Source organism: Gossypium hirsutum, chromosome D02, assembly GCF_007990345.1.
Source record: "Gossypium hirsutum isolate 1008001.06 chromosome D02, Gossypium_hirsutum_v2.1, whole genome shotgun sequence".
NCBI classification, from domain to species: Eukaryota; Viridiplantae; Streptophyta; class Magnoliopsida; order Malvales; family Malvaceae; genus Gossypium; species Gossypium hirsutum.
Genome location: NC_053438.1, coordinates 55187853 through 55200136, shown reverse-complemented (window position 1 = coordinate 55200136; position 12284 = coordinate 55187853). Strand labels below are relative to the sequence as shown.

Below are 12284 nucleotides of genomic sequence, written 5' to 3'. Positions count from 1 at the left end.
GCAGCGAAGCAGATCGAAAAACAACGAACCTTACCTCCCTAGCGTTAAGACTGAAAGCATCAAATCTCATCTTCCTGTACTGGCAGCGAAGTAGATCTAAGATGGCAAATCTTATCTCCCTGAAGTTGCAGTGGAATAGATTGAAGAAATCAATCCTATCTTCTTGAAGTTGCAGTGAAGTGGATTAAAATGATGGATCTTATCTCTCTGAAGTTGTAGTAGAGCAGATCGCATCAGACTTTGTTTTCTTAAAGATACAGTAAACCAAGTTGAAGCCACAAGTCTTATCTCACTGAGGTTGCACTGTAGCAGACTGAAAATAGCAAACGTTTCCTTGCAGAGCCACAAATCCTATCTCTTTGAAGTTGTAGTGGAGCGGATTAAAATGATGAATCCTATACCTCTGAAGTTGCAGTAGGTCGGATTGAGTCTATCATAGCAAGTCTTATCTCCCTGATATTGCAGTGGAATTTACTAAAACCACGAATCTCGTCCCTCTAAAGTTGCTGCGAAGAAGATTGAAGCTACAAGTCAGATCTCTCTGAAGTGCAGTGGAGTGGATTGAAACAACACGACACAGTGGACTGGAGTAAAACCACTTGAGGAAGGGAAGCGCCAGAAGAAGTCAAGATTCAGCGACACCGGGCAAAAATTGGTCCCTTTTGATGTCTTTGCTCTATTCTCGTTACACGACAATGAGCAAAGAGGGGCAGCTGTAGGGCCCAATTTATGCCCGGCCCATACCAGCAAAACCAAAATAGCACATTTACAAAATTTTAACCCAATACCTAAACAGACCCAGCCCAAACCACCTAAACCCAAAACCCAATTACAAAGCCCAAAATTTAAAGCCCAACTACCCAAATCAAAAAACAACAACCCTAACCCTAACCCAAAATTTATTTGTTATGGTATATACATGATTGATTTGTTTTTATTATTCGTTTTTGCTCATATCATTTTCGTTCACATTATCATATTTATTATTCCATTATGCAAATTAACACCATACTTCAAAAGGAAAATTTTTCTAAATGAGGCAATATATAGCGTTTGGAAATTCGAGAAAACGTGCCCTAATGTGCTGGGTTTTGATTTTTCTCGTTCAACCAAATAGCTAAGTATCCTTTTAAAAATTTCAAAATAAGGCAATGTTTTGCATTTGAAAATTCGAGACAACGTGCCCTAATGTGCTGGGTTTCGATTTTTCTCATTCAACCAAATAGCTAAGTATCCTTTTAAAAATTTCAAAATAAGGCAATGTTTTGCGTTTGGAAATTTGAGAAAACGTGCCCTAATGTGCTGGGTTTCGATTTTTCTCATGCAACCAAATAGCCAAATATCCTTTCAAAAATTTCAAAATAAGGCAATGTTTTGCGTTTGGAAATTTGAGGAACATGCCCTAATGTGCTGGGTGTCGATTTCTCGTTTAACCAAATAGCCAAATAGCCAAATATCCTCTTGAATTCTAATCCATGTCATCCGAGTTTTTTAAGGATTGCATTTTAAATTTCTTTAAAGTTTTCAATCTTCGACACTAAGACATTAACTAATCAACTTGGTACCAATTTTTGGGCGTTACGAGGATGCTAATCCTTCCTCGTACGTAACCGATTCCCGAACCTATTTTTTTGAATTTCGTGGACAAAAATCATTGTTTTAATAAAATCAAATCGTTTATTAAAAACAACTACTTTTTAAGGTGATCCGATCACACCTGATCAAAAAGGATTGGTGGCGACTCCCTTTTTCATTTTCAAAATCCAAGTCGACCCCGTTTTTATCAAAAAAAATAGTGTCAACAATGTGCATGCATGTTTGCTTCAAATGATCTCTAAGTTTGTCATGATCATTATTCGACATAATCAATGTGGTTAAAGTTGTTCCATATGTATGTTTTTATATTAAGCTTATAAAATTAAAAGACGCTGAGTAGTATACATGTATATATATTTACGAGTTATACGATGCATGCTAACTTGGTTATGCTTATATAAATTATGGTTGTAAATTGTGTATGAGATTAATTATTCACATGTGAAGTATATGTCATGAACTTAATTGATTATTCATTTATTTTATGCTGATCTTTTACCATTTAAGTAAAAAAAAATACTAACATAGTTTTAAGTCAAAAATTAAAAATGTTTACAAATTAATTAATATAATAAATAATGTTGAAACCATTTTTTTGAAAACAAAAATTAGTTATCGACTTTAAAAACAAGAATTAGAGTCGCCACCTATCTTTTATTGAGGTGTGATCGGTTCACATTGAAAACGATTTTAGGTCTACGAATTTGGAGAAAATAGGTTCGGGAGTCGGTTATACACGAGGAAGGGTTAGCACCCTCGTAATGCCCAAAATTGGTACCGAATCGATTGTTTACTGTTTTAGTGTCAAAAGCTTGAAAAGATTTTAATATACGATCCTTGTATTTAATAACTTGTATAAATCAAATTACATGTTAAAACTCTCTCATTTAGGGAAAAGAAAATATCACACCCAATGCGTTAGGGCATGATATTTCATATCCCCAAGAATGAGCTTGTCCAAAAAAAATCAAGCGATGAAATTATAAAAGGATATTCAATTGTTTAAATCAGACGAAAAAAATCGAGACCCAATACTTTAGGGTACAATTTCTCAGAATCCCAAACATTGAATATTGCCTTTTTTAGGAAAATCTTCATCTCGAGAAAACAATATGTCATACCCAATGCGTTAGGACACAACATGTTGAATTCCCGAAAATGATTTTTTTGTTTATGTGTTTTAAATAAAGAATATTCTCGATTATTTAGGTTCAACAAGGAAAATTGGAACCCAATATGTTAGGGCTCAATCCTCTCGAAGATCTCAAATTCCGAATATTGCGTTATCTTGAAAGCCTTTGAACAAAAATGGTTTTAATGCTTTGATGAAACCAAATATATTTTTCTTAAAAATGTGATGGAATGTTAATATACAACATGAAACAAATACTTTAATATGAATTATATATGTATATGTATTTACAAAATATGTATATATATAAGTATGATATATATAAGTAAATTTTGAAAATATGTATATGCATATATTAAAATACGTATATATAAGTATATATATAATGAAATATATATATATTTATAATAATTTTAAAAAAAACGTATATATATTATAGAAAATGCATGTATATATGTATGGATTATAAAATAGGAAGATGTATATGTATTATAAAATGTATATGTATATGTATATGTATATATATGTATACAAAAATTATGAAAATAAAATAATAATAAAAATATACATATATATAATATGTACATGTATATCTTTACAAAAGTTTAAAATATATACACACATATACTATAAAAAAATATGCGTGTGTATATGTATAGAAATAATAATAATAATAATGCAATATAACAATATTAATAATATTAAAATAAAATAAAAACCTAAAATGACAAATTAAGGATTAAGTTGAAAATAAACGGAATTTAAAGGCTAAATTCAAAAATAGAAAACGTGAAAAGAGACCAAATCAAAACGCGCGCAACAGGAGGAGGACCCAAAGAGATATTTACCCAAACCTCCCAAAACGCTGCGTAGCATTGGATTAAAATAAAACAGATTCAATATTTCAGGGAAAATTTTGAAGACAAGAAACAATGGTTTTGAAATGATGGGATAAAATGAAAGGATTAAAAACATAAATAACCCATCAATGCTTTAAACACGCGGATCTGATCGGGTTTTGGGTCGCGTCATCGGGTCGGCACATGGGTATAGGCTATACGGCACCGTTTTGGGACCACTGAAACAGGCCCCAAACGACGTCATTTAATGCCCTATAAAAGCCCAAATTCAGAACCCTAAAACATCATTCCCTCTGCCACTCCATAAATGCGCCGCAGTTCTCCCCTTTCCTCTGTCGTTCCAGTCCTATTTCCAACCGGCTACAACGACGTGAGGGTACTCCGACGGCGCCCCGCTGGTAAGTCTCCCTTCTACTCCTCCTTGTTTAATTTTTTTAAAAGCAAAGAACCAAAAAAAAATGAAACAAGAAAACAATAAAAAGAAAAAAACCGGAAAAAAATGATCACCTTCAAAATTTGCTTTTTCTGATATTTTCTTCTTTCTTTAAATCTCTTTTGAAGACAATTTTTACTAACCCCTTTTACAGATTTATTAATCGGCTTTTATAGCCGAATCTTTACAAAAAAAACCTCTTTTCCCATATACCTGCTACTCTAATGCTATTCGTGGTTTGACTTGTTGCAAGTACGTGGAAACAGGCGTTGTGCGGGGCTGCTGAACGTGGGTGAGGCAACGTGGGACGATGGAACGTTGCTGCGGCATGGGGGGAAGCTGCCTAGGGTTTCTGCCATTTTGGTTTTTGTTATGGGCTAAATTTGGGTTTTAGTTTGTAATTTGGGCTTAGTGGGTTTTAATTATTTGGGCCTCATTTTGATCTGTAATATGGAAATTTTTTTTAAAAAATTTGTTTTGTTTTCTGTTTAGGCGGGCCCGGGCCTAAAATTGGGTATCACGAATAAGATTGTAATAATAATTCTTTTTCGTTGTTAAAATTTTATAAGATCTAGTTTATCCTTTGTAATTCTTTTTCGTTTACATCTTTTATTAACTTGATCTGTTTTCTTTCTTCTATTATTTTTTTAACAAAATATGGTCATCAACCTTTCAAAAAGAGTTAAATCGCTTTTCTTAACGAAAATACTGATTAAAACATTAATTTTTTAACGATGTTGGCATGGCAACATGTGTTGCAGTCTATGTGTACTTCATGTTGACATGTCACTTTTTATCGTATTTGTCACATCAATAAATAATTTAAAAATTTTACAAATATTAAAAAAATTCAAAAAAAAAACTAGCATGAAGTAAATGTGAAATGTCATGTGGGTTGCTATGTTTAAAAAAATTAACATTATAGTCAATATTTTCATTAAAAAATAACAATTCGATCATTTTTGAAAGGTTTGTGGTCAAATTCAACTATTTTTAAAAGGTTGAAGGCCAAATATAGTTGAAAAAATAATAAGGGTCGTCAAATTGACAAAAGATAAAAGTGTTGAGAACTGAAATTGACATTATATCTTAAATTTATCATGTTCATATTTAAAATTTAAGATATAATTGTTGTTTAGTTTAAGGTTATTGCACAGTTTGGAGACTAAATTTGGCAATTGTTCCAACATTAAGGCTTAAGTTAGTCCCTGAACTTGCAATTGTTCCCATATTGGGGCCTAAATTTTTTTGGTCTAACTTCTTTTAAGGAAATATCATGGACTAACTTGAAAAGAAAAAGGTTCATGCCCCAATGTGGGAACAATTGCCAAGTTCAAAGACTAATTTAGACAAAAAAAGTTTAAACCCCAATATAGAAACAATTCAAGGACTTGGATAAAAAAATTTCGAACCCTAATGTAGGGATAATTACCAAATTCAAACCTCAAATAGTGAATTAATCTTTTTGTTTACTTAAACTATTTAGGGCCAATTTGGCATTGTTGTTGCGGTTGAGAAGTTCTTTTGAAAAGTTTGGTTTGGAAAAAATGCTTTTGAAAGGTGTTGTGAGGAAGTACTATGAAAAAATTGTGGTTTATTAATCTCAAGTGTTTAACATTATTGTCAAAAATTGCAGTTGAACATTAAAATGTCCATTTTAGACTGAAGAAACGAGCTTAAAAAATAAATTAATTTAGATAATATTTAAATATAATTATAAAAATATATATTTCAAATATTTTTAAGTAATTAATAATTTATTTGTAAATTCAATGATACATGAATTTATTTTTTTAAGTAAATATAATAATAAATTATATTTAAATATTTACTATAATGATATTTTTAAATAATATTTAAATAATTTAATATAATGATATAAGAAATCTAAATTAATCTAAATTAAAAAAAAGCATTCTAAATTTATATAAATATAGATATTTTAATAATTTTTAAGTTTCAAAATGTAAAAAAGTAAAGCTTAACATTTACGTTTGTCGTAATTTAACTCCAAAAACCAAGAATTTGATATTGCTTATAGCATTAAAATGCAGTTTTTAACTTTAAGCAATCTTGAACGGGCCTTATTAAGGAGGGGTTGCAAACCTATCTAAACCGGTTCAATGTGAAACTCCCCCGACAAGTATGGTACAAGACTGTCGGCTTCGATTCAACCCGTCCGGTTTTCCCCTTTTTCCTGGCCAGAATCAATCCGGTTTTCCTTTCAAACAACATTGCTTGTTAGGAAAGGAAAAAAAAGTATAAAGAAGATATATTTATTTACTCTAAAGCAGAAGGCCGGCTAAGCCGTCGGATCTAAAAAGCGGTTCTCCAATCACGGGGCCAATATTAAAAAACCCGACCCATTTCACATTTACCACGAATCAAGCGCGTGATAAACGGCGGCGGCCGTAACATCCTTGACCGACTCACTACTCAGTTGCTTTTCATGGGGATGTGAGTCAGCATGGCTTTCTTTAATCAAGTGCCTCTGCGATTATTATATGAATTAAAAAATCCTATGCACACGAATTCTACGCGTATATACTAGTCATATCAGACCGTTGGATCTGATCCCACTCAGAGATTGTGAGAAGGTCCCACTTTCTATTGCTCAACCAGAATTGATTGGATGGTGGTGTAAGGGATATGGGGTGCACCTAAACACAACGGAACATCAATCGACAAAGATTGTGTATAAAACATCAAAAGGTTTAAATATTAATTAAAAAAGAGATTAGTTAAAATAAGTAATACCGCCATTTCTTTTCTCAGTGAGGTGCAGATGTAGTAGTATTTTGTATTTTTCCCATACATGTATAAATTTTTTTATGATTTAATCCATGAAGGGTATTAAATTATTTTTCTTGATATTCATCAGGGCCATTTTGATAAAATATGTAAATATTAATGGTGAAATTAGTGATTAAGCCAAAAATAAATAATACATGGTTTATTAAAGCTTATAATCGTCAAGTAAAGGGTATTGAATATGGTAATTAAAGAGAGTTAGTGTGAATAAAGTAGTTAGAGAAAACATGAAAGTAGGAAAGAGACAAAAGAAGTGGGTAGAAAGCAGGAAATGGAAGGAAGGAAAAGAAGCCCATTTGCAGCCGATATTCCACTCTATTTCTTAAGTTTATTCTTTTGCGTAATCCACTTGAAAAGTGGCTGTATCTGAACAAACCTATAGCTATAAGCTCGGTAAAGAGTATTTACAAAGATTGGTTAAGACTTAAGGAGCAACACTGTTTCCACCCGCCTTTTCAGTGTCCTTCCTCCCATGTGACTCTGTCTCCATATCAATCCCCTCCACCCCACATTTATTTTTTCAATTCATGACCCTGAAACCTCTACACTTTCTTCTCTTTCTTTTCTCACTGCCACTGCTGCCTTGGGTTCTAGTTTTTTTCATCCTGGGAATGTCTCTAACATTTGGATTTTCTGGGTTGGTTGCCTTTGGGATCATAACAACGAGTTTCCAGTAAAGGGTGTTGCTTAAAGCCGAAAATGAAGAAGATTTTGTTTAGATACTTCGTTTTCTTGCTTCTTTTAGGCTTCGGCTGTTTATTCTCAGTTCCAGTTTCGGCTCAAAATGGACCGATCACAGATCATGTCAAGTTCGTTTTTGGTTGGTTTTCTTTTTGCCTTCTCTTTTAATTTGTGACGTTACTGTTTTAATGTACATCGCTTTTATGGTTTGTTGTTTGGTTGTTATTTTCTCTTCTATCTGGGCTTTTTTGTCGTCTGTGTTGTTGATGATATTTGATCTTCTTTGTTATATAAAAAAGAAAGGAAAGGGGAAGAAAAGAAAAAGGAATTTTGGATACTGGGGTTATCTCTTTCTTTGTTGAACTGTAAGCCAGATTAAAGTAATTGGCAGAGTTCAGTGTTGGTTTTGGAAACTCTGTTGATCCTTTATTTTTTTGCTCTTTTGCTTTTTGCTTTTTTCTCAATGCTTACTTTGATCTGAAGTTCTTAACCTATGTAATTAAGCCAAAGGACTGACTTTTGTTGCTATTAGATATCTCCAATTGTTTCATTTTTAGTTTCTGTTTGTTGTGTATGCAGGAGGGGTGAATTTAGGTCCATGGAAGAATGAAATATCTGAGCTGGGAGAAGCACCAGCTCCTACAAATGATGAACCTCCAAGCACCCTGGTTTTGGCTGCAAAAAGGACAAATAGGCCGGACATTCTTCGCCATTTCAAGCATTATCTCGGTGGGTGGGATATTACCAACCGGCATTACTGGGCGGTAAAGTCTTGGCTATGCCTTGCATTCTTGCTAGTCTTTTCATTGATCATTCTTGGTATTGTTGGACTGTGAATATTGTATTTTTATAAAGACTGTATCCTTAAGCTGAAGTTAGAATCCATGTCAAATGAGACCAGAATCTTAATATATGTAGATCAAATGCAGGGAAACATATAAAACTTGAAACAGATAGTGTTGTTGTTTGGATGAAAGTTTAATGTATTCAAGAAAAGGGACAAATTTTGTTATACTCATTTGGGACTTAAAAACTAGAGAAATATGCACTTCCTATTATCCTGACTCTTCCTGTATTTGTATTGGAGTCAGAAATGTTTTTATTGATCTTTTACTGGAAGAAATGTAGTGTGATTCTTTCAATTTTTCAATGAACTGAATTGGGAAGAGTATGGCTATTAGAAAGTAAATATGGTGGAGCTGGTAGCAAATCTTAGATGCGCTATAAAAATTGGCAGACAAGGATTTTGTTATTTATGCCCCACTCAAACAGCTTTTAAAGCTACAAGTTGCTTGAATTATTAATATTTTATTACACTAAGATGTTTAACACACATCTTGTTCCTAAGGATTGCATTCTGCATTACTTTTGGAAATTGTGTACAATATATCAGATATTCCTAATCGGCATTTCGGCTGTTGTGTCTGCACTCTGCAGTCTGTTGGATTTACAGGTGCTGCTGGATTCATTTTCGCTGCCTTATGGTTTGTTTCTTTTGGCTTGGTTCTTGCGGTGTATCATTGTTGTGGATGGAGAATAAACATCGAAGGAAAAAAATCAGATCACTCACAAACTATTTGTCTTGTAATGCTCATATTGTTCACAAGTGTTGCTGCGTAAGGACCCAAACTTGAGACTTTTTACAATTAAGATCTTTGTTGAGCTTTTTATCTTATACTTATTTATGCACCTTCCAATGGAATGTGTGAGGTTTCTGTGTATATGTTTTTTTCTTGAAAATGATATTAGCCACTTTTTGGCTAGTTTTTACTAACCCTAAGTCTCTACTGAACAGGACTGGATGTATTCTTCTTTCTATTGGGCAAGATGAATTTCATGATGAAGCGTTGCATACTTTGAATTATGTTGTAAACCAGTCAGACTATACTGTACAGATCCTAAAGAATGTTACACAGTACCTATCTCTAGCGAAAACCATCAGTGTGGCTCAGGTTTTCCTTCCTTCCGATGTCATGACTGACATTGACAAGTTGAACATAGATCTAAACACAGCAGCAGATACGCTTACTGAGAAGACTGATGAAAATGCTGTCAAAATAAAAAGAGTCTTCAATGCTGTGTATGGTCCCCTAAAACAATTAATATTACCTCTTCACTTTAGAACTAGTTTGCATATCAACATATTAATACTGAGTTGGCCTATTTGAAATTTGTTTTCAGGCGATTAGCATTGATCACCGTGGCAGCTGTGATGCTAATTTTGGCTCTGCTTGGTCTTTGTAAGTATCATTAGAAGATTTTGATGACTTTAATCTTATGTTTATCATTTACATGTCTCTGACCTATCCGGAATTTGTACCTTGTTTTGTTTCAGTGATGTCTATCCTAGGTCACCAACATGCCATTCACATGTAAGTTCATTGTTGGCCAGTGTTGTCTAATAGAAAACGGTTCTACATTTTGCATCATAGTTTTACATCATAAATGATGAATGAGATAGGATAATAACTATTGGAGCCGTAGATTGAAAATTTATTATGATTGATTATCCAACGTATTTACTACATTGGAATCCCTTGTTTTCGAAGTTATCTAGCTCATTTAGGGTACAAATGGAAACCGAAAACATGTGAAACTAACCACCCCCTTGGTTGGTGAATGCTCTTATTTCAATTATACTAGAACTTCACATCACTTTCTGACACTACCAACTACTTGTTGCAGATTCATAGTCAGCGGATGGTTGCTAGTAGCTGTTACATTCATTCTTTATGGCGTTTTTGTAATCATGAACAAGTAAGATGTTCGGTTTAGGTGGAAGAGATTTCCAAAGTTTTCCTACATTTTTGCTTTGCTTATAAAAAATTCTAAAACCTAGTTTGGCAATTGCATCCATCATACCCTTAGCTTGTTTATATACAAGATGCATCAGCTCTTTTGTATTCGATATTTCGAAGTTGCTTGCCAAAATTTTTTTGGAACAAATTGCTTCCTCCATGTCATTTTTTTTTTCTTTGATGCACAAGATGCCCATGTGGATGCCATTGTCTGATGGATATACGATCTCTTTTGTGTGTTTCAGTGCAATTTCTGACACTTGTTTGGCTATGGAAGAATGGGTGGAAAATCCCCACGCGGAGACTGCTCTTAGTAACATCCTTCCTTGTGTTGATCCGAGAACAACAAACCATACACTCACTCAAAGCAAACAAGTCATCACTAGTATAGTAGATGTTGTCAATACATATATCTACTCCATTGCAAATATAGATCTTTCCCCAGACGACAATCGTTACTACAATCAGTCTGGGCCTACTATGCCTGCTTTATGTTACCCATTTGACTCTCAGCTCCAAGATCGGCAGTGCGGGTCTTATGAGGTGTCTATGGCAAATGCTTCACTGGTATGTCTATCAGCTTCGATAATTTGGTTTGCATGTTTTCTCAGATGCACATAGACATTACCGGATAAACTTACATCCTTCCCTTGTGAATATGTAATCCCTGAACATCAATGTAGATGAGTTTGGCGTGTATGTGTTGGTAGTTACATACCTAAGACCAGTGAGAATAGCATGATTTTATTCAGCTTTACAACTGAAGCTCCTAGGATATTCAGAAAAACCTAAAGTTGTAAAACCATTTAGGGGCTAAAGCATGAACTTGCAGTCAGGTTTGATAAAGGACAAAAAAATACAAAACCCAATTAAGGTTAAAGGTAGCATACCTGCATTTTCACACTGAAGTGTTATTTTTTTTCTGCACTTGATGAACATCTCATTGCAAATCCTGTAATTATGAAGCTGTTCTATTTTATGCAAGAGAAACTTGACTGTACTTGGTTTAACTTTTTTTTTTCTCGTTTAGGTTTGGCAGAACTACACGTGCATGGTATCAGAATCTGGGCTATGCAACACCACTGGAAGGATAACGCCAGACAGATTCACACAGCTGGTGGCAGCGATTAACGAGAGTTATGCTCTTGAGCACTATACCCCACCCTTACTGTGCCTTCAAAATTGCGATTTTGTCCGGGATACATTTCAAAATATCACCTCGAATTACTGCCATCCATTGGAGCGTTACCTTAAAATGGTCAATGCAGGATTGGGGTTAATCTCAGTAGGAGTTTTGCTGTGTCTGTTTCTGTGGATATTCTATGCAAACCGCCCCGAAGGGAGGAAGTGTTTGTGAAGATACTGTTGCCGATGAAACTAATGAGCTGCAAAAACATTTTCAACACAAACAACAAGACAACATAGTCAAGCGCAAATAGTGTCTAAAATTATAGAAAGAAATTAGGTTCAAGTCTATATAACATTCTTTTTCGTTGTATCCGAGACCGGGAAAGAAACCAAGATGGGGCAAAGCTCCATTTTTGAGTTGGAAGGGTAATCTATCGTTTCTGTGTTGTCTTATATATGCATCTACACATACATAATATATATAGGCTTAAATGAAAAATGGGTGTTCTTCTCATCTATGCTAAGTTTTTTTCCGAAGTGATTCTTCCGTCATACAAATGGTCCAATTGTTACCTTTGTTGAAAAAAAATTAGCCAATCACATATGACATTTTTAAGTAATGAAAAAATGAAACTAAAAATAAATATCAATTAATATTATTTTTGCACCTCTCTCCTCCAAATTCTTTCTCACCATCTCCCAACTTATCAAGCAGATTTTGTCAAGTTTGGCCTACTATTGCCACTCTCCCCTGTAGTAGAAGTACACATTAAAGATGAATTTCCGTTGTTTATTGTTTTGGATTGAAAAGCGTTGGGTTTCAAAAGCATTTTTCAACCGATAAG

General features: G+C 33.8%; 1 protein-coding gene and 1 long non-coding RNA gene across 2 annotated transcripts; both read left to right on the top strand.

Moving 5' to 3' along the window:
- The first annotated feature begins 3721 nt into the window (after positions 1–3721).
- LOC107908301 (uncharacterized) lies at positions 3722–4610 on the top strand. The gene is made up of 2 exons (XR_001686965.2): positions 3722–3986; positions 4275–4610. It is a non-coding gene; the product is annotated as an uncharacterized lncRNA (long non-coding RNA).
- A 2465-nt stretch (positions 4611–7075) lies between these two features.
- Positions 7076–11955, top strand: LOC107910024 (uncharacterized). The gene is made up of 9 exons (XM_016837759.2): positions 7076–7652; positions 8093–8277; positions 8951–9129; positions 9309–9593; positions 9695–9753; positions 9849–9885; positions 10199–10270; positions 10557–10878; positions 11342–11955. The coding sequence occupies exons 1-9, from the start codon at positions 7532–7534 to the stop codon at positions 11666–11668; spliced, it is 1587 nt and encodes a 528-aa protein (XP_016693248.2). The 5' UTR covers positions 7076–7531; the 3' UTR covers positions 11669–11955.
- The last annotated feature ends 329 nt before the right edge of the window (positions 11956–12284 follow it).